The 23078-nt window shown below is 37.5% G+C and overlaps 2 protein-coding genes and 4 pseudogenes across 5 annotated transcripts; 5 read left to right on the top strand and 1 right to left on the bottom strand.

The window, feature by feature from the left end:
* Positions 1-508: 508 nt before the first annotated feature.
* On the bottom strand, positions 509-2911 carry LOC103330120 (uncharacterized). 2 transcript variants are annotated; one of them, XM_008232673.3, is made up of 2 exons: positions 2515-2911; positions 509-2259 (listed from the first exon to the last, which is right to left on the bottom strand). In XM_008232673.3, the coding sequence occupies exon 2, from the start codon at positions 2105-2107 to the stop codon at positions 977-979; it is 1131 nt and encodes a 376-aa protein (XP_008230895.2). In that variant the 5' UTR covers positions 2108-2259; positions 2515-2911; the 3' UTR covers positions 509-976. The 2 variants fall into 2 exon arrangements, with proteins under 2 accessions (XP_008230895.2, XP_088905827.1); XM_089049701.1 differs by having other exon boundaries at positions 509-2262; positions 2515-2910.
* Positions 2912-6971: 4060 nt separating this feature from the next.
* Positions 6972-8495, top strand: LOC103330250 (malonyl-CoA:anthocyanidin 5-O-glucoside-6''-O-malonyltransferase pseudogene; annotated as a pseudogene).
* A 2415-nt stretch (positions 8496-10910) lies between these two features.
* Positions 10911-12446, top strand: LOC103330249 (BAHD acyltransferase At3g29680-like). The gene has a single exon (XM_008232791.2). The coding sequence runs from the start codon at positions 10980-10982 to the stop codon at positions 12396-12398; it is 1419 nt and encodes a 472-aa protein (XP_008231013.2). The 5' UTR covers positions 10911-10979; the 3' UTR covers positions 12399-12446.
* An 838-nt stretch (positions 12447-13284) lies between these two features.
* On the top strand, positions 13285-14914 carry LOC103330248 (phenolic glucoside malonyltransferase 1-like; annotated as a pseudogene).
* Positions 14915-15039: 125 nt separating this feature from the next.
* On the top strand, positions 15040-16719 carry LOC103330119 (phenolic glucoside malonyltransferase 1 pseudogene; annotated as a pseudogene). Its single transcript, XR_016126287.1, has one exon. The product of XR_016126287.1 is annotated as a phenolic glucoside malonyltransferase 1 pseudogene (transcript).
* Positions 16720-20762: 4043 nt separating this feature from the next.
* On the top strand, positions 20763-22467 carry LOC107880947 (malonyl-CoA:anthocyanidin 5-O-glucoside-6''-O-malonyltransferase pseudogene; annotated as a pseudogene). The gene has a single exon (XR_016126286.1). The product of XR_016126286.1 is annotated as a malonyl-CoA:anthocyanidin 5-O-glucoside-6''-O-malonyltransferase pseudogene (transcript).
* The last annotated feature ends 611 nt before the right edge of the window (positions 22468-23078 follow it).

Raw genomic sequence — 23078 nt, 5'->3', positions numbered from 1 at the left:
TCCATTGGACACAACACATATGAGAAGACAACAAACTCTCAAAACCCTGATACCAGCAAAGCAATTGCACATAAGTTCTTCATTTTCTTTTTCCTTTTCCCTCTACATATCCAAACCAGCGTGAGATTCCTTCCATATATATTTATGTAATATTGATGCTGTTGGATCTTGTGTACGTGATGTTGACAGTACTGTTCTCAAACATCTCTCTCATACGTCTCACTCTAGGTCGTTAATTAAATAAAGCCTGTGCCTCTCTTCTTCCCTTTACCTTCTTCTCCATCAGAAGAAGCTTCAACTCTGACGTTCCAGACTCCATCCTTTAATTTCATGTTTGCGTGATATCTAGCTAGCGGAAAGAAAAAGAAAACAATTTGTTTCTCTTTGTTGCTCTCATTATTTCTAGGGTTTTAAATCTTTGTTTGCAGCTGCTAGCTAGATAGAACAATGCATCATATAATCTCATGAGTGTTTAATAATCATCCCCGAACATAGAAAAAGAAGATAATAATCCCAAACTATAACTTTTTTAATTCTCACTTCAATGAACATAGCACGCACAGAGATTTAAATAAAATAATCTACTGAAAATGAGTTATGAACAGAAGGGTAGCGTCTCACCATACCAAATTCCATTCATATATATAGCAGCCAATGCTTCGAATTTACGGCCGAAACCTCTTTTTTTTTTTTTTTAATTTTTAATATAATTTAATTGCAGATTTGAATGTCATATAACACTACAAAGAAAAATTAAGTAGGAAATCAAAACATTTATCTTTAATCTGAAATGAACATTTAGAAGACTGACTGAAATCCGACAAGCATCGTAGGATGTGTTCCTGTACCTTTGCCTGCGCTTCCTAGCTATAGCTAGCCTAGCTCCCAATTTCAAAAGAATCTGAGCCATATGCTTTGTTTCTTATAAAAGGAAAGCTGCTTTTCACGACTTCTGGAATTAATTGCATCATGTGCATCATCTAGAAGGGGACTCCTGGTCTGTATTTGGCTGATGATGATCACTTCCAGTAGTGTTGTTTGAAGAACGCACAAGCTTAGTCATCATGCTCAAATGGGGTGCTCTCAGGGTCTGGCTATTAGGGTATAGAGTTGGTGAAAGAGAATTTGGCAAGAGGTTCTGAGAAGTACTGCTTGAGCTTAACATATGCATGTGGTTGAATTGTCTCGGATCGATCTCTGCTGCAGCCGCAGCATTATGTGAAGGGAAATGAGATTGTGTTGTAGATAAAGACAATGTGGAGGGCAACGAGACGACGTTAATGAAGTTGTGGAGATCTGCAGTTTGGGATGGGAATCCATGGCTTCCTAATTGAGATAGTGGGAAATTTGAAGGCTGATTATGATCCCAATTATGGTAAGCATAAGGCATGGCATTATTGACAAGACCTGGAAAGAATGGATGGTTGGTGCTAATTCTGGTTAAGAAGTTGTTTGATGATGAATTACCATCAACAGTTCCTTCTTCCTTTTGGTCTGATCCAGTGCTTATATCTTTCTGATTTTCTTCTTCCTCCTCATTTGTTGTGTCTCTTGCAATTTCTTTTGATTTTCCTCTCCAAATAGCATCCGAATTTGTGCTCCAAAAATGTGATCTGGCCGGTGCAATTCCACCACTAGGACCTTCTGCATTATCATGAGATAATTGGGCATGAGCATGGGTTTGGACACCATGAGATGAAGTGAGGACTAATGATGGGTGATTTAGGCCGAAATTCCCAGATGGTGGCAGCGGCAGCGGAGGAAGTTCATCAATTTCATGCTTCGCGGCGTCAAGCAACCAATCGACAACTTTGCTCGGCTGGTTAAGACCAAGCCTTTCTTGAAGGTCATACAACTGTATAGCAGTGGGTACGGAAAGCCTCACCCGCCGATCTCGAAGCCCTTTCACGGTGCAAACCTTGCTGTGCCTGTCCTTTCCTCCAAAAGCTCTGGACACACGCACAATCCTTGGATCCTTCAACCTTAGCCATGGTGTCGATGGACGCGACAAATCATTAGCTTTTGTTGAGAATTTATTGGCTTGATCATCACGGCTTGAATTGCCTGCTGCTTCTTGTAAATCTGCTTCATTGTGACTCTTAATCATCTTATGTACTCTCTCGTCATTGGTCAACTACTGGAAGATTTCATCTTTTCAGGTCAAGATAATATGATGAGATTTCTATTCTCTCTCTCTCTTATCAACTTTGCTTCATGATATGCTTCTCCTCTTCTCCAAGTACATGTTCTGGTCATAATCTGCTTCACCATGAATCGCCAAAGAAAAAAATTAAAAAGAAGTGTAGAATTGTTTCATCTACGAAATCCAAAGAAGCTTAAGAGAAGAAAAGATCCAGAAGCCATGGAAATGTTTATTCAAGTTCTCCCAAACAAAGTAACATTAATATCTCACAAATTAATCGAATTGGGTAATTATCAAGTGACAAATATATGCAGCTAGGTATGTGATGTTTATATATATATAATTATGAAAGTAAAATTTACCCAACTTACATGAAAGTAAACATTTTCTGCTTCTTGTTTTGCAGACCAGTTTTGGTGCTTGAGCACTAGACAGATGACCAAGAAAGGCGTAGTGGTTTTGATTTGCTCTATCTCTGACTGTCTTGTTCAAGCTATAAATTGCCTTGTAAATTTGGTAGAGCGCACAACTAATAACTCAACCAAGCGGCCGCCTACAACATTGAAGACTAAAATATTCTACAGCTGTGTGGAGAATGAGAATAAAAACTTGTTGAAGAAGAAGTAGAGAGAGAGAGAGAGAGCCCCGGAGAAGAAGAAGAAGAAAAAAGGAGGGCGCCGGAATTCCACCGACCTTGCTCTAAGGAAAGATAAAGCAGTGGCGCATACAGTGCCACGTGGCACACTAGCCCTCACCTCGAATGAAATGTGGGTGCAACTAGCTACTAGTCGATATCCCATCATTTTCTCATCACGCATGCACAATGTTAAGCAATCAATCATTGTGACAAAGTAACGATTATTAATTTGGTGTAATATTAAATTCTCTAGCTAGATGCTAAAACCACGTTATATATATGACACGTTTTTAGGCGACACATAGAGAGTATTACACATTAAAATCAAAATTAGAAAATTCAATTGGGGACCATGCTGCACATTCGAAAGTGGTGAGTCGAGCTTTATCTTCAAGTAATAAAAGGCTTAGATATATCCCTTTCACATGCACGCCTATGGTACTAAGAAAGATGAACATGTTCATGTGGGCAAACCTTTACTAGATTGAAGATTTCTTCCCATATCCAAATAATATGTGTGGTCCAATTTTTTCGATCCATAACATATGTCACATGTCGAACAGTCTGACTATATGTTATGATGCGTGAGTATTCCCAATCATACATAATCAAATATGGCATAATTAAGTGAGTAGATTAGTGAGAGAGGAGCAAATGGACAAGAAGATTTCATATGGGTTAAGAAGATTAAGTTTGGATTAAATTAGAAAGGTATATAGCATAGGCTACCAAAAGTTGTGGTGTATATAGTGTTAAGCATTAACATGTGTATGATAAGGTACTTAAGACAGTGAGAAGCTACCTTATAGGTGAGGGACCAATGCATGCATTTGCTTTTAAAAGACCCACTGAGTGAGTAATGAGAAGAAGGAATAGGACCACACAACTTTTTTCTTGCAGAGAGATATGCACGGAGTAATTCAAGTTTTGAGGACCTTGCAGCTGACACTCTATCTACCAGCCGTAATATAATCAAATGGAATTCATTCATTTCTCTTTTCAAAACCCTCAATTCAACCGTTGGATTTAATGATCTCCATCATTCATCCTTTTCCTTTATTATGAATTATTTAGTTTCCTACACTACATGTGATATATGTGTATATATATATATATATATATATATATATATATATCAGAACTTCAAAACCCTAGTTGCAGCCGTCCATCAGAAAGTGACCTAGGAAAAGCAAGCAAGACTATATAAATTGAACTGGCTAGAAACCATAATTAATTACATATTCCCGAAAGTTAAACTGGGAACACTAACTAACAAGAAAGTAGTAACCTTTAAAAGTTGTCCATATATATACAACTAGTTCTGAATTCTCAGCTGAAGAGTTTCTGTTGAGAGGAGAAAATTAAACAGAGAGAGGCACTGCTGCTTCTTTTGCAGGGGAAGAAAGAGACGGGACAGAAAAATTTAGGGTTTTCGTCTGTCTGTGTGGAAAGAGCCCTAATCAAACAGGCAGTGGCGGGGATCTCAAGGTCGGGCACAGTAGACAGTACTGCCTCTACTGAGAGAGCTTCACAAACTGACTATATAAAGAGCGTTGGCCCCAATAAATGGTCCCCGGATTCCAGACACAAGTCTTCTGTCACCTCCCGACTCATCACCCTCAACCCTTCTCAATACTTAATCTACCAGCAATATGTTAATTATATGCGCATCTCACTAACTATATTCCTTAATCCAAATATTCTAATCTGTCCATATATGTATGATTAATTAAGATATTAATTTAACAATTAATATTAACAAGAGTATATCAATCATCGATACTTAAGTGCTTTACCACTAAAGTATAACGAGCGACCGAATGTGAGCATTAGTTACAACCATTATATCCAATAATCCTACTATGTTATTAAGATTAACTTCTTTAAGGTTGGAGTGTAATTATATTTTTTTTCTTCACTTCCTTCCTGATTTGACAATACAGAATAATTTTTACGAAGGTACAAATAGGACTCTCTTTAATGTTAGGGACATTCCAACAATGTGGTTACATAATAAAAGGCATCTATTTCCTATTTTTTGTATTTTTGTAGTGAATAAGAGTATCCCTTTGATTACGCATTTGTTCATGTCTCTTATGTTTGGGTTTTGGATAATATTTATTGTTTCCAGTGTTATTTTTTATACACTCTTATAATTCTTATTATTTTTAATAAAGCATCTATTCTAACCCAAAAATAAGAATTTAAAAAAAAAAGTACACCTTCAATTCAAATGAGTTAACTTAGAGCGTCCACAATCGTACTCTCTATTTTTTAGTTAAATTTTAGCTAAAAACATATAAAAGTTAGTTTAGGAGCTCTTTATAAAATTTAAACTATAATCATGCTCTCTAGTTTAAGGAGTCATAAATGCTATAACTCTTTTTTAATTGGTCCATATCTATTTAAAAATAATATAAAAAATAGTTAGCATTATTTATAAATTTGTATTGTATTTTTTCAATTCCTCCTTAGAATGTAGTTTAAAGAGTCCATTGTGAATGCTCTTAATTATAGACTAGTAACTAATTAATTTACAGAAATTATAAAAAAACCCAAGCACTATTTAAACATATAAACACACCCAAAACTCATCATTACACACACTCAAAACTCATTTATAAACACACCCAAAAAGTTGACTTTGCATGTTTAATAGTGCTTGGGTTTTTTTATAAATATATGTAATGCTTAGCAGTCCTAATTAAAAGCCCAAATATCTACTAAGAGGGCTGTTGAGAGTAGGAAACCAGGCCTGATACAAATCCAACAGGCCACTTGAGACCTGAGGGGTTTTTGACTTGAACCACAAATCCAACAGGCTACTTGAGACCAGGCCTGATACAAACTTCAACGTATTAAAATTTGTACTGTTCATATCAACAATTCCCATACAAAGCACGGACAACTCTCCCTCCACTACGACGATTTAGAGTCTATTATTGCAATATCAAGGCATTCATTGCACATTTGAATAAGGTATTCATTGAATCAGGATTGTTTATAGCTTATGCCTATTTAGAAATATTTGCTTGACATGAAGCTATATGTAATGCAGGATTCACATTCAAATGGTTATGAGCAACAACGTAATCCACAAAAGTAATGTCTTCTTACAGAACAATATAATTTGTAGTAACAGCTTTAAAAATATTGCTTATCAAATATAGAGCTACTTTACTTTACAACTAATTATTTTCAAAACACAATAGAAATAACTTTTTAACAAGTGACAGCAATCTCAAACTAACACTAAGTTGATTTTAAAAAATTTATAGGTTGTAGGCATGCACACACATATATTATTGCTCAAAAATCTTTAAATGCCAATTTGAACATCCAATGTTTGAGTGATTAATTAACTTTCTTAATTCATCATTGCTACAATCAATTGACTTCTTTAATTGACTCAATCATCTTCAGTTGTGTTTGGATGAGGAAATTTAAAAGTACTAAAAAATTCTTAAAGGATGAAATTTAAAATTATGAAAAGTAATGTTGTAGAATTTGTAACGTTCATTGTTGGCTATAACGAAATTAAACACGTAATTTAAAGTTTTGACAAAAAAAATACATGCAATTTAACATTTATCATCTTGTGATAGTGGTGGTGCCATCACATGTGATATTTGTTGTGGGATTGCTAGTGGTAGGGGAATGGCAACGTAGGGGCGTGGGTGCCTATACATAAAATAATTGTATAAAAAAAAAAATTAGTATATGCATCTGATCACCTTCTTTTTTTTCCTTTTTTTTTTTTTTTGTGGTAACAAGATGTGATCACCTTCATCTCCATGGTACGCACGTTGTCTGCCCAAACTTGCCCGATTCCCTAAAGCTCCAGGCTTAACGTCAAAAGTTATACAGGTTTGTGATTCCCCTTCCAAAAGAATTATTAATTAATTTCTATTCAAAGATATGGAATGAAGGGAATTCTATTGTCGATAATTAAATAATATTTGAAGTGTAACATATGTATTTAAATTTAATCATCGTGCTTGTGAACACAAAGTGATGAATGGTTGATGATGAGATGAGATCTGCCCATTCTTCAAGTCGATATGCACATGTCTATTGCCCATTAGTCAATTCGATATGGACTGACACAAGTTAACAAATAGCCGGCATTTTTCTCCCTCCATCAGTTATATTAAACCCTTGTTTGAACTTTGCTTCCATAATCCATCCCCAATGGCAGCGCCGAACTCAGTCAAAGTGGTTGAGGTTTGCAAGGTTGCTCCACCACCAAGCTCACCAGCTTGCTCAGCCACACCACCACCTGAGGCCCTTCCTCTAACCGTGTTTGATTTGCTCTGGCTCAGATTTGCACCCGTCCAACGCCTTTTCTTCTATCAAATCTCTTCTAATTCCTTTGACACCACCACACTCGTTTCAAAACTCAAAGCCTCGCTCTCTATCGCCCTCCAACAATTCCTACCACTAGCAGGGAACCTCACATGGCCCCAAGACTCCCCAAAGCCCACTCTCAGCTATGTCCAAGGCGACGCCGTTTCGCTCACCATATCCACATCCCAGTCTGCCGATCATTTCGACCATATTTCAAGCAACAACCTCGATGTTGAAGCCAAAGAATACCACCCTCTTATACCCCAGTTGGCTTTCTCGCAGGAAAAAGCCGCAGCCATGGCTTTGCAAGTCACTACATTTCCTAACCGCGGATTCTCTATTGGCATTGCAACTCACCATGCAATCCTAGACGGCAAGACCTCAACCATGTTCATGAAATCATGGGCTCACATTTGCAAACATGTTGATGATGATCCATCCAGTTTAGTGTTACCGGATCAGCTGAAACCATTTTTTGACAGAAGGGTCATCGGAGACCCGGCCGGGCTAGAGGCGATTTACTACGACGAATTTCTAAGTATGGACGGACGTTCCAACAATAGAAGCTTGATGCCTTCTAAATTTAGAGCTCCAGCTCCAGATTCGATTCGAGGCACCTTTGTGTTCACACGCCCAAAGATCGAAGCACTGAGGCTTTTGGTGAAAGAGAAGAACCATCAACATGAATATCAATCGGTTCAAAAATATTTGTCCACGTTTTGCATAACATGTGCCTACACCTGGGTTTGCTTAGTGAAGGCAGAAGAAATACAAGGCGGAAAAGCATTTATGGGGTTTACCGTGGACTGCAGGTCTCGCTTAGATCCTCCTATCTCTTCAAATTACTTTGGGAACTGCTTAGTGATTCGTTTGGTGGTTGCAGAAACAAAAGCGCTTTTAGGTGAAGATGGGTTGACTGTGGCAGTCAACGCAATTTGTGAGGCTGTGAAAAGCTTGGACAATGGCGTTTTGAGTGGGGCAGAGAACTGGATCAAGCCTTTGTACTCTGTGGGTGGTGATGAGAAAATGCTTTCAGTTGCTGGCTCACCCCGCTTTGAGGTTTATGAAACTGATTTTGGATGGGGAAGGCCAAACAAGGTTGAGATCGTTTCCATTGAAGGCACAGGAGCCATGTCAATGTCTGAATCTAAGGATGGTGCTGGTGGTGTGGATGTTGGCTTGGTTTTGGAAAAAAATTCCATGCAAGTTTTTGCTACTCTGTTTGCTGAAGGTCTTGCCAACCTTTGAAAGCTAAATTGTTGAGCATTGTTTCGTAATTTCCACATTCAATTTATTTAGTCGTCTATCCAATATATTTTTTTCTTGTCACAATTTTTTTTTCTTATCACAGTGGTTGTGGCCCTCCCCCTTCCCCCTTGCTTTCTTTCCTCCCAATCTAACAAAAAAAGAAAGAAAGAAAAGATGTATGTCATTATGACACACTTCAAAATCCTATGTGTTAATCTTAAATCAAAATTATTTTATGGGTCATTTTACATGTCAAATTAAACTACAATTAGAAATTCATGCCTTGCATATTAAACAGCAGAAACTGTCAAATATTTGACATATGCGTCTGATCATTATAATATTACTTGTGATCAACTATGCCCTACTCCCTAAATTGTGGATGTGGTTACAATTTCTTCCAAACAAGTTGAAAAGGAAAATTAAAATAGTTGAACTAATTGTTCCACTTTGAAATTTAAAAATTGGTGCTTGTAAAAGAAAGTGATGAATGATGACAAATTAGTTGAGATTCAACGAGCTGCTCCATAGTAAAGAAAAGGAAGGGGGAGCACCTAGATCAATCAGGCAAATGCTAGCTTTCCGACAAGCCATTTCTGATTGCGCACAGGAGGATATGGGGTTTGAAGGGGCCGAGTTCACCTGGTACAACACCAGAGTTGGTGGCATCAAAGAGAGGCCTGATCGAGTTCTTGCTAATTTCTCTGTCATGATATGTTTGAATTTTACTCCCCATGTACCACTTTAAAAGAGTAATTAAAACTACAATCAGATTAGAAATTCATTGTCTTGCATATTAAACAACAGAAATGGTCAAATATTTGACATATGCGTCTGACCTTTATACTTGTGATCAACTTTGTCCCACTCCCTAAATTGTGGGCTACAAACTAGGGGTGGTTGCGGTTCGGTAACCACGAATTTTTACTCAAACCGCAAACCGATCGACTATTTACTGTTTGGTGACCGCGAATTAGAGGTTTGGTGACCTCGAATTAGCGGTTACCACGAATTAGCGGTTCAAAACCGCAAGCTCTCAAGCATTCACAAAAATATAAATTCACAATCTAAATAAATAAATACACAACCTCAATTTCTTAAGCATATATAAATTCACAATCTCCTCAACTTCTCAAGCATTCGCAACCTAAGAAAATTAAAGTTACAATTCCAAGCATTCCAATTAAAGTTAAACTTCTCAAGCATTCCAATTCCAAATCCTTTAAAGTTACAAACCAAAATGAAAATGCAAAGCAAAATGAATTAAAGTTACAACCAAAAAGAAAAATCATATTCAAAGTGAATTAAAGTTACAAACTAAAAGGAAAATGCAATGCACCAATGTTACAAACTAAAGTTACAAACTCAAGTGTTTGTGGTGAGTGGATTTGAAGAACCCCGTTGTGTTGTTTGAGCATCAATGTTATCTACAAGTAAAACAACATAGTTTAGTACATTTTATTATAAGAAGAAGCGTAAATAACATTAGCATAAATAAACTAATTACTTACAAGTTGTCATATGTTCTATTTCCTTATAGAATTCAACCTCATTATCCATGCGGCTATACTTTGCGGTTTGCAGTAACCGCAAGTTTTGAAAATCATACCGCAACCGCAATCGCAAATGCGGTTCGGTTTACCGCGATTGCGGTTTCATTACAGTAAATTGTCGGTTGATTTTTGCGGTTTTTTGGTTGTTCGGTTTAAAATGCCACCCCTACTACAAACAGTCAAACGTACATGTGGTTACATTTTCTTCCAAGCAAGATGAAAAGGAAAATTAAAATAGTTGAACTAATTGTTCCACTTCGAAATTTAAAATTTAAAAGTCGGTGCTTGTAAAAGAAAGTGATGAACGATGACAAATTAGCTTAGATTCGCAATCTGATTGATTAATTAATTAATTGGATACGCACATGCTAGAACCCACCACCTTGGTCCCAAAGAAAAAGAGAAAGCAAAGGACATCACCACACCAACCACTCACTAGGCTGGCAGCCATTAAAAGAAGAATTAACCTCAACATTTCAACGGGTGACTGGGTTGGTGGGAGTGTGGGAGGAGGCCTCGTGCTGGGTGGGGATAGGAAGAGAGGGAGGGAGAGAGAATTTTCTTTTGAGTATTTAATATCAAACATTTTTTAATTAAGCATATTGACAGAATTGAGGAATATTGGATTGTATTTGTTAACAGCTGTAAATGCGGTGTTGAAATAGATCTGTCAAAAGAAGAGTAGATCGACATAGATCCTCAAAAATCAAAGTACACTAAAGATCCGACCGAATCAAGAGAAAACCCCCATATATGAAGCTTTCTCTCTCTTAACAACTAGGGCTTTTTATATCTAAGATTTGGAAATTATTTAGTTGGATATGCACATTGCACTGCCAACTATCACTAGGTCTAATTGGTTAAATATTGCCACTGAGTATCTTGAGGGATCAAATATTATATTGATGAGTAAAGTAAAAGCATCTACTTTGGGCTTCCATCAATCATATTCTTAGATCAATTTTATGGAGGAAGTTAAAAAAACACAATTCCAACTCTCCCATTTAACCTCTTAAAATAAGCATTTTCATTAAACTTGTTTCTATCTTCAATGGCAGATCAAAACACAGTTAAAGTAATTGAGATTTGCAGGGTAGCTCCACAACCACAGGCCCAACAAGTTCCATCACATACAGACACACAAGAGTTCCTTCATGAGCTAACGTTCTTTGACCTATTATGGGTAAGATTTCGACCTTCTCAACGCATATTCTTCTATGAATTGCCTCCTTCCTCTCACTCCACACCACTCTTCTTTGATTCCATACTTCCAAAACTCAAAGCCTCGCTCTCTCTCACCCTCCAACACTTCCTTCCTCTAGCAGGAAACCTCACTTGGCCTCAAAGTTCCCACAAACCCATTCTCAATTATGTCCAAGGCGACACCGTTTCACTCACAATAGCCCAGTGCTCCAATCATCATGCTGATTATTTCAACCATCTATCAAGTGGTAGTGAATTTGTTGAGGCCAGAGAATACCATCATTTTGTGCCCAAATTGGCAATATCTCATGAAAAAGCCGCAGCAATGGCAGTGCAAATCACCCACTTTCCTAACCGTGGATTTTCAATCGGAACATCCATGCACCATGCAGTCCTAGATGGAAAAAGTTTAACCCTGTTTTTTAAATCATGGGCTCACCTCTGTAAACATGGAGGATTTTTAGCATCTTCATCGAACCAGTTGCCGGATCAGCTAAAACCATTTTATGGGAAAATGGTTATAAACGACAGAGCTGGGCTCGAGCCAATTTTCTTGAACCAATTTCTGAATTCGGACCGACCCAACAACAGAAGCTTGATGTGCACCATTTTCAGAGCTCCACTGCCACCAGACTTTGTCAGAGGCACTTTTGAATTTACAAGCACAAAGATAGAAGCATTAAGGCACTTGGTGATGAAGAAGAAACAACAACAATATCAATCGCTTCATTTGTCAACGTTTTCTCTCACATGTGCCTATGCATGGGTTTGTTTAGCCAAGACAGAGGAAATAGAAGGTGACAAAATAGTTATGATCTTTAGCGTTGACTGTAGGTCCCGCTTGGACCCTCCTCTACCTTCAAACTATTTTGGGAACTGCCTAGCGGGCCGTGCAGTAGTTGCAGAGAGAAAAGGCCTATTAGGAGAAGATGGGTTGGTTTTGGCTGTAAATGCAATCACTGAAGTCATAAAAGGTTTGGATAAGGGGCTGTTGAATGGTGCAGAGAATTGGATTTCAACTTTGTACCGTGATATGCAAAGCACAGATGTTAGAGTGCTTACCATTGTTGGCTCAAATCGGTTTCAGCTTTATGATACTGATTTTGGATGGGGAAGACCAAAGAGAACAGAAGTCGCGTCTATAGATAAATCGGGGCCGATCTCTTTATCAGATAGCAAGAATGGTGGTGGAGGTGTTGAGATTGGGTTGGTTTTGAAAAAACAATATATGGATGCTTTTGCTGCTCTGCTTGCTAAAGACCTGTGAAACCTTTGCAACAATCCCTTTAGAGCTCATATACTCCCAACTCTCGAATGACATTTCTGTAATTTAAATGAAATTAAAATAAAATATCGATTATATAAAATAAAAAATCCATTGTTCTCCTATGGATTTTGTTGTGTTGGTTTACAGTGGCTCCTTGTCTCCTTTTTTTTTTGGTTGAGAAAATGGCTCTTTGTTTTTTGTTTTTATATATAAAAAAGTATGAATGATAATTTAAATGACTCAAAATTAATCTAATTTATAAAAAAGGGATTCGAATATCGGTGTAAAAAGGGAGGGCTGTCGTAATGAATTGGGGCGGGTGAGACCGACTGATCGCACCCTTTGACCATGCTATGCTGGCCAGAACTTCGTGATCCATGCCACTTGTGATCGGGTCGGTGCTCCTGATCATGTTCGTGTTGGCCACATGGCATCTTATCATGACACCTGAAATACTATTGAATTGTGTTGCAGCCATATAACATTACAGTTGTTTATTGGTTATAAATTGATGAGATTCGACCGATAAGAGGCTAAAAGTATCATACTTGTAGGTCATGCATGTGAAATACAACCCAAGTTATGCTCATACAAACAGAAAGTCAAACGTACATGTGGATGTGGTTACGGATCGGTGGAAGAAAGTGTAGACAGAACCCACCACTAGCACCATCTTAGTCCAAAGGAATACATCGTACATCGTACACTTGAAATACTATGTATGATGTATTTCTGATCATATGGTCAACACGAACATGTGACCAACACGATTATGTTCGTGTTGGCCATGTGGCATCTTATATATCATGACACTTGAAATACTGTTGAATTGTGTTGCTTCTAATAAGCTATAACATTATACGTAGTTGCTCAATAGGGTCTCTCGATTTATAAGAATTTTCATATAACTTGGTTCCATCTGCAATGGCAGAGCCAAACTCAGTAGTGAAAGTAATTGAGATTTGCAGGGTGGCTCCAGAACCACAAGAAGTTCCATTGCCCCCAGCCACACCGTGGTTCCTTCCTGAGCTAACTTTCTTTGACCTATTCTGGCTAAGATTTCCACCTTTTCAACGCATATTCTTCTACAAATTGCCTCCTTCCTCTGACCCAACACCACTCTTCTTTGATTCCATACTTCCAAAACTCAAAGCCTCGCCCTCCAACACTTTCTACCTCTAGCAGGAAGCCTCACTTGGCCTCAAACTTCCCACAAACCCCTTCTCAATTATGTCCAAGGCGACGCCGTTTCACTCACAATAGCCCACTACTCTGGTGATCATCGTTCTGATTATTTCGACCATCTTTCAAGTTGCAATGAATTTGTTGAAGCCATAAAATACCATCCTCTCGTGCCCAAGTTGGCAATATCTCATGAAAAAGCCGCAGCAATGGCCTTGCAAATCACCCTCTTTCCTAGCCGTGGATTTTCAATGGGAACATGCATGCACCATGCAATCCTAGATGGAAAAAGTTCAACCCTGTTTCTTAAATAATGGGCTCACCTCTGTAAACATGGAGGATTATTGTTACCGGATAAGCTAAAACCATTTTATGGCGTAGTCATCAAGGACCCTGCTGGGCTGGAATCCATCTACTTGAACCACTTTCTGAATTTGGACGGACCCGAAAATCGAAGCTTGATGTGTGCGCTTTGGGAAGCTCCAGTGCCACCAGACTCGGTTCGAGGCACCTTTGAATTCACAAGCACAAATATACAAGCGTTAAGGCACTTGGTGATGAAGAAGCAACAACAACAACAACAACATCAATCGGTTCACTTTTCAACGTTTTCTCTCACATGTGCCTATGCATGGGTTTGCTTGGCCAAGTCAAAGGCAAAGGAAATCAGAGGCGATAAAATAGCCATGATCTTTAGCATTGACTGCAGGTCCCCCCTGGACCCTCCTCTCCCCGCCAACTATTTTGGCAACTGCATAGCGGGCGGTAGAGTAGTTGCAGAGACAAAAGGCCTGTTTGGAGAAGATGGGTTGGTTTTGGCTGTACATGCAATTAGGGAAGCCATAAAAGGTTTGGATAATAAGGGGATTTTGAATGGAGCAGAGAATTGGGTTTCAACTTTGTACAGCAGTGATGCGCAGACCAATTATTTTATATTGACTTCCGTTGCTGGTTCAAATCGGTTTCAGATTTATGACACTGATTTTGGATGGGGAAGACCAAGGAGAACAGAAGTGGTTTCTATAGATAAAACGGGGCGATCTCGTTGTCAGATAGCAAGAATGGTGGTGGAGGTGTTGAGATTGGGTTGGTTTTGAAGAAACAATATATGGATGCTTTTGCTGCTCTGTTTGCTCATGGTCTTCTGTGAAACCTTCATATATGGCATGGCACACTCACTACTGAATTTCCCAATTATTTTCTTTTTTTTCGATGATGGGCTTTTGGAAGGGGCAGAGTTTTGGGTTTCTAAATTCTTGGACTTCTCACTGTTTGAGGCTGGTGATACTCATTTTGGATAACCACAAAACAGAAAGAGATTTCAAGACTGTCCCACAGACACTAGATTGGCCACATTGCTTCTTATCTTTACAACCGTTTGCGGCATGGCCTCTGAAGAATTAAGGAATATTAATTAGGCGTATCCTAGGATGATATTTATTTCACACACTACTAGGATTCGAACATAATATCACCATCTACAAGTCAATGTCGGTTTCTACTCGGCACCCACGTCCGCACACTTATATCAAACCTTTCATTCAACTTTGCTTCCATTCATTCCGATCAACCAAATAAAAAATTAAAAAATTTGCTTCCGTGATCCATCCCCAATGGCAGAGCTAAACTCAGTCAGAGTGCTTGAGGTTTGCAATGTTGCTCCACAGCCAAGCTCACCTGCTGGCTCAGCCACACCTCCGCCTGAGGCCCTTCCTCTAACCTTGTTTGATTTGCTCTGGCTCAGATTTGCACCCGTCCAACGCCTTTTCTTCTATGAAATCTCCAACTCCTTTGACACCACCATACTCGTTTCAAAACTCAAAGCCTCCCTCTCTGTCGCCCTCCAACAATTCCTACCACTAGCAGGGAACCTCAAATGGCCCCAAGACTCCCCCAAGCCCATTCTCAGTTATGTCCAAGGCGACGCCGTTTCACTCACCATAGCCGAGTCTGATGCCGATTTCCACCATCTTTCAAGCCGTAGCAACTTTGTTGAGGCCAAAGAGTACCATTCTCTCGTACCCCAATTGACAACCTCTCACGAAAAGGCCGCAGCCGTGGCGTTCCAAGTCACCATCTTTCCCAACGGCAATGGCTTCTCCATTGGAACATCCATGCACCATGCCATCCTGGACGGCAAGTCTTCAACCATGTTTGTGAAATCATGGGCTCACATTTGCAAACATCTTGGTGATGATCTATCTGGTTCAGCTCTACCAGATCAGCTGAAACCATTTTTTGACAGAAGGGTCGTCCAAGACCAGGCCGGGCTCGAACCAATCTTCTTGAACCAGCTTCAGAATCTGGACGGACCCAACAACAGGAGCTTGATGGTTACCCAGTTTAAATCTCCACCACCAGAAGCGGTTCGTGGCATCTTTGTAATCACACGACCCGAAATAGAAGCAATGAAGCAATGGGTTTCGACCAAAATGGCAGAGATGATCAAGAATGAAAAACAATCTGATCGTCCTCATTTGTCAACATTTTCTGTAACATGTGCTTATACATGGGTTTGCTTACTCAAGGCAGAGGAAAAACAGACCGATAAGCCAGTTATGATGGGCTTCACTCTGGACTGCAGGCCTCGCTTTGACCCTCCGATACCTGCAAACTATTTTGGGAACTGCATAGCAGGCCGTGTAATAGTTGCAGAGAGAAAAGGGCTTCTTGGAGAAGATGGATTGACCGTGGCGGTCAACGAAATCAGTGAAGCTATAAAAAGTGCGGACAATGATGGGATTTTGAAAGGGGCAGAGACTTTGGTTCCAATAGTTTATTCTTCTGTGAGGAGTGAAAAGAGATTTATGGGTGTTGCTGGTTCACCAAGGTTTGGGATTTATGATACAGATTTTGGATGGGGAAGGCCAAACAAGGTGGAGGTGGTTTCGATCGAAGTGACAGGAGCCATGTCCCTGGCAGAGTCTAGGGATGGTATTGCTGGAGATGTTGAGGTTGGTTTGGTTTTGGAAAAACATCATATGCAAGCTTTTGCTTCTGTGTTTGCTAAAGGGCTTCAAGACCTTTGAATCCACGCATGAAATTGGTGTTAATTTGTTGCAGAGTTTTAATGTTTTCGCTTTGTTTTGGGGGAGATGAATAATTTGATCGATGTTCATTTTTTTTGTTCTTCTGGTTATGTTCGTTTGCAATCGTCCTCTGCTTCTCTCATTTTGTTAGGCCAAATTACAAGAATCATTTGTGCATATTAAAGAGTCTTAAAACAACTGCTTCTCATTTATTTTTTATATACAAATAATAATTTAAATTATTAGAAATTAATCTAATTTATGGAAAGAGAACTCGAACTCGGGTCCAACTCAATTCAGTAGACCGGGGGGGAACCATGATTAGAGAGGGAGGAGGCTATGGGACCATCTAAAATGACTGCACCCTTTCTTTTTTGAGGTGGGGTTCGAACCCCAGACGTCTGCCCAAACATCGCACTATGACTGCACTCTTGATTTGACTAAAGCTGCACGGCTGCAATAACAAGAGCCCTACTCGGATTCACTTGTCTCCATATCCAATTCACAATTAACAAAGGACTAGTTGACAACCCATTATGTGGGACGCATTCATAAAACTACTTTGACAACTCATTATGCCAACTTTTATTACAAACCGACGTCGCACCATTTGCCCATAATGTTCAAGTTTATTATTTTTAACTAAAGAAGTTGTGAGTAAGAGTAACTCAATTTTGTGTCTCCACGTGAAGGCCTTTGATATGTTAATATTTATATATATAATTAATGATATTTCTCTTAAATTTGTGTGATTAGAATGGTTAAGTGCACTACAATTCATTGTTTTTACTTTTAGGTAATTAAATTACGAAAAATGAGAAGAATCAAATAATAGAGGTTGTTTGACAATTATCAATCAGGTAGTCAGTTTTCGCAAATTAGAATGACAATAATTCATGTTTGCCAATTGCTAAACGTAACGTGGTTGTGCTGTAGCAAAATAAGGAAATTTTGTGTGAGCTTGGTGACATGAGGCATGGGATGAGTTGAAGATGCAAGTGATGTGTAGGGAAAGTGGCTTTGGGAGTTTTAATTAATTTTTTTTTAAAGGACTTGTAGTCCAGGTAGGATTAGAATTCCTTTCCCTTTTTGAACTTGCTCACTGTGAGTTACATAAGAGTGCTTTGCTGTTTTTTTTTGGGGGGAGGAGGGAAGATAAAGAAGAGGACGGCAAGAGAAGGGGAAGATAAATTAGAGGTTTTCTAAACTTATGCTATTTTTTATCGTGATTTCAAATATGATTATGAGGAAAAAAAAATATTTGTTAGGGTTAGTTAATATTAATTTCAAGTTTATTTTTTTATTAATTTTTTAAGTATCTTTTGCTGCACTTAATGTTTAATTTGGTTTGGATGTTTAGCCACCATCTAAGTTGAATTAGTGGTTAGAGTAGATGCTAAACCTAACTTGAGTTTTGTTTCTTGCAATTGATATCATGAATGACTAATTGTAGATGCCATGCAATTAGGGTTTGTGTGATTGTTACATAATTTTCATAGAGCTTATGTGTTGAATTCATTTAGATGCCAAAGTGGATTACATGTAAAGATACTTTTGATGTAACCAGATGCTAGTTATTGAATAGTTTAGGGAAATTGATCATCAATAAGGGAACTTACTTGGAATTGGTATACGTAATAAGGGATTGGGTAGGATTGGTTACTGTGAAATCAGATGCTCTAGTGTCTCTCTCTTGGTTTTCTTACTCTCGTGTCATGCATTTTTTGTCTTTAATTTGTGCTTTCTTTAATTTTAGTTTTTCAATTACAAATTCAAATTAATTTCATCCATTAAATTTTCTCAAATTAAAATTAGTTTCAGTTTAATTGGTAGAAATATTAAAAATTAAATATATCTATGTGGGACAATATATGTACTTAGCTATACTATTTTCTGATTTGTATACTTGTGAGCACTAAAATTTGATTAATTTGATAAACCTGAATTTCACAACATCGCCCTCATTGTTGGAATATGGTGTCACCCATATATGGTCATTCAATGGTTTAGCTTCTGGTCATGGGCGGCTTTGGGGTGTGCAAGATCGGCCCTTGCATGTGGCCCCAATTTTAAGAAGGCTCCCAATTTTTTTTTAGTAAATTTAGGTTTTAGCCACAAAAAAAATTTCACTTTTGGAAAAAGCTAAAATTTTTCTGAAAAATACAGAAAAATCCCTCAACTTTCAAACAAAAGACATGCAAATGTAAAGGATTCCTTAGAAAATCCAAAAATAAATAAGGGCATTTTTGTCCATTTTAGTTTCTTTTAAAAATATTTCTCTCTCCTTTGGCCTTTTCCAAAATATCCTTATTTTTTTTTCCTTGTTTCAACATATATATATATATATTATGTGTCATATATTGACTCTAACATAATATATTAATACATTAAAATTTCATATAATATGAGCTCTTGATCAATATTAAACCCCGTCATAGGGTTTTGATTTTATGAAACTTGTTGAATTATTTGTTTAATAATCCTTTATAATATTTTAAAAAATATTTATGAGTATTTTTAAATATATATGGTCCAATTCCTTTTATAGTTTTTTTGTTGAAGACTTCATTTTAGGAGATCTTATTACTCATTTTGTTTGTCCCTAAAATCTCTGAGTCTCCTTTTGGTGCAAAACATTTCGATTTGAGTATAATAATTTCTCTGGATGTAGTGGACGACTTGAAACTCCAAAAAGTAGCCATCGTTACAAATTGATTGCTTGAAAAGTAATGTCAGCTCAGATTGGATGCATTTGTCAATGCCCCAGATATATGGATGCTTTTGCTGCTCTGTTTGCTCAGGGTCTTCTGTGAAACCTTCATATATGGCGTGGCGCACTCATTACAGAATTTCACAAATTTTTTTATATAGTAAATTTAGCTTACATCCTTTAAATTCAACTTATCTTACCTGTAACCCTTCACTTTTTGTTCCTATAAATATTACCCAATTTTTATAAGTAAAAACTCATGACTAGGATCCAACTCATTAAGTTATCTTATTAAACTCAATATCTGATTTATTATAATTTTTTGATTGCCAAAATACCCCTATTTATTTTTCAATGTGTAATGGGGTGATGTTTTCATTTTTGGTTCCCCAATTTATTGTGGTGATTCCCTCTAAAATTTTTGTCTGCAATTAATTATCCGTTTTATTATTAAAATTCATTAATATAGTCAACAATTTGTTGGCCAAAATAATCTTCATTTATTGTACCTACTTTTTTCATGGATAATAATCTACCTATTTTTTTATTATAAATTATTGTGTACCTATTTTTCTGTAATAATCTACCTATTTTTTTATATAAATTATTGTGCACCTATTTTTCTATAATTTAGTTTTTTCATGGATAATAATCTACCTATTATTTTTTTATTACAAATTATTGTGTATCTATGTTTTCTATAAATTATTATGTACCTATTTTTCTGTAATAATCTACCTATTATTTTCAATAAATTATTGTGTATCTATATTTTCTATAAATTATCATGTACTTATTTTTCTGTAAATTTTTTTTGGTAAATAATATACCTATATTTTTATACGTATATATTTATATTTATATTTTTCATAGGTACATTATTGGATATGTAATTTACATATATATATTTTTGGTTTGCAATGGGCGATATGTTAGAGAGAATAGTAACCAAAAGAAATGGGGTGATTGATATGCTATTAATAATTACAATTATGGTAGTTAATAAAATGCTTGAAATAAATTATAAATAAAATATGAAGTTTAGTGGCAATGATGTAAAAACGTAGGAATACTATGACCTCTTATATCATACTGGTCATTTAAATTTGAAATTGGATTTTACATATAGATTTATAAAATGATGGGTATATGTCTAAGAAATAAAAAATGTAGGGACTTATATTGGACAAGTTTTTTTTTTTTTTTGGATGATGGGCTTTTGGAAGGGGCAGAGTTTTGGGTTTCTAAATTCTTGGACTTCTCACTGTTTGAGGCTGGTGATACTCATTTTGGATAACCACAAAACAGAGAGAGATTTCAAGACTGTCCCACAGACACAAATTACAACCAGACACTAGATTGGCCACATTGCTTCTTATCTTTACAACCGTTTGCGGCATGGCCTCTGAAGAATTAAGGAATATTAATCATGTCCAAGTCAAAGTCGGTTTCTACGCGGCACCCACGTCCACACACTTATATCAAACCTTTCATTCAACTTTGCTTCCATCCATTTCGATCAACCAAAAAAAAAATTTGCTTCCGTTATCCATCCCCAATGGCAGAGCTAAACTCAGTCAGAGTGCTTGAGGTTTGCAATGTTGCTCCACAGCCAAGCTCACCTGCTGGCTCAGCCACACCTACTCCTGAGGCCCTTCCTCTAACCTTGTTTGATTTGCCCTGGCTCAGATTTGCACCCGTCCAACGCCTTTTCTTCTATGAAATCTCCAACTCCTTTGAAACCACCACACTCCTTTCAAAACTCAAAGCCTCGCTCTCCGTCACCCTCCAACGCTTCCGGCCTCTAGCAGGAAACATCACTTGGCCCCAACACTCCCCCAAACCCGTTCTCAATTATGTCCAAGGGGACGCCGTTTCGCTCACCATTGCCGAGTCTCATGCTGATTTCCACCATCTTTCAAGTCGTAGCAACTTTGTTGAGGCCAAAGAGTACCATCCTCTCGTACCCCAATTGCCAATATCTCACGAAAAGGCCGCAGCCATGGCGTTCCAAGTCACCGTCTTCCCCAACGGCAACGGCTTCTCCATTGGAACATCCATGCACCATGCCATCCTAGACGGCAAGTCTTCAACCATGTTTGTGAAATCATGGGCTCACATTTGCAAACATCTTGGTGATGATCCATCTGGTTCAGCTCTACCAGATCAGCTGAAACCATTTTTTGACAGAAGAGTCGTCCAAGACCCGGCCGGGCTCGAACCAATCTTCTTGAACCAGCTTCAGAATCTGGACGGACCCAACAACAGGAGCTTGATGGTTACGCAGTTTAAATCTCCACCACCAGACGCGGTTCGTGGCATCTTTGTAATCACACGACCGGAAATAGAAGCAATGAAGCAATGGGTTTCGACCAAAATGGCAGAGATGATCAAGAATGAAAAACAATCTGATCGTCCTCATTTGTCAACATTTTCTGTAACATGTGCTTATACATGGGTTTGCTTACTCAAGGCAGAGGAAAAACAGACCGATAAGCCAGATATGATGGGCTTCACTCTGGACTGCAGGCCTCGCTTCGACCCTCCGATACCTGCAAACTATTTTGGGAACTGCATAGCCGGCCGTGTAATAGTTGCAGAGAGAAAAGGGCTTCTTGGAGAAGATGGGTTGACCGTGGTGGTCAACGAAATCAGTGAAGCTATAAAAAGCGCGGATGGTGATGGGATTTTGAAAGGGGCAGAGACTTTGCTTCCAATACTTTATTCTGCTGTGAGGAGTGAAAAGAGATCTATGGGTGTTGCTGGTTCACCAAGGTTTGGTATTTATGATACAGATTTTGGATGGGGAAGGCCAAGCAAGGTGGAGGTGGTTTCAATCGAAGAGACAGGAGCCATGTCCCTGGCAGAGTCTAGGGATGGTATTGCTGGAGATGTTGAGGTTGGTTTGGTTTTGGAAAAACATCATATGCAAGCTTTTGCTTCTCTGTTTGCTAAAGGGCTTCAAGACCTTTGAATCCACGCATGAAATTGGTGTTAATTTGTTGCAGAGTTCTAATGTTTTCGCGTTGTTTTTGGGGGATGAATAATTTGATCAATGTTCATTTTTTTTTCTGTTTCTCTCATTAGAACAACTGTTTCTCATTTTTTATTTCTTGGGTTTGTTCAATATAGGTCCCTACATTTTCTATTTCTTAGGCATATACCCATCATTCTATAAATCTATATGTAAAACCCAATTTCAAATTTAAATGACCAGTAGGATATAAGAGGTCATAGTATTCCTACGTTTTTACATCATTGCCACTAAACTTCATATTTTATTTATAATTTATTTCAAGCATTTTATTAACTACCATAATTGTAATTATTAATAGCATATCAATCACCCCATTTCTTTTGGTTACTATTCTCTCTAACATATCGCCCATTGCAAACCAAAAATATATATATGTAAATTACATATCCAATAATGTACCTATGAAAAATATAAATATAAATATATACGTATAAAAATATAGGTATATTATTTACCAAAAAAAATTTACAGAAAAATAAGTACATGATAATTTATAGAAAATATAGATACACAATAATTTATTGAAAATAATAGGTAGATTATTACAGAAAATAGGTACATAATAATTTATAGAAAACATAGATACACAATAATTTGTAATAAAAAAATAATAGGTAGATTATTATCCATGAAAAAACTAAATTATAGAAAAATAGGTGCACAATAATTTATATAAAAAAATAGGTAGATTATTACAGAAAAATAGGTACACAATAATTTAT

The sequence above is a fragment of the Prunus mume genome, linkage group LG4 (genome assembly GCF_029339155.1).
Source record: "Prunus mume cultivar Tortuosa linkage group LG4, ASM2933915v1, whole genome shotgun sequence".
In the NCBI taxonomy this organism is placed as follows: Eukaryota; Viridiplantae; Streptophyta; class Magnoliopsida; order Rosales; family Rosaceae; genus Prunus; species Prunus mume.
This window is presented reverse-complemented; position numbering and strand designations above follow the sequence as displayed.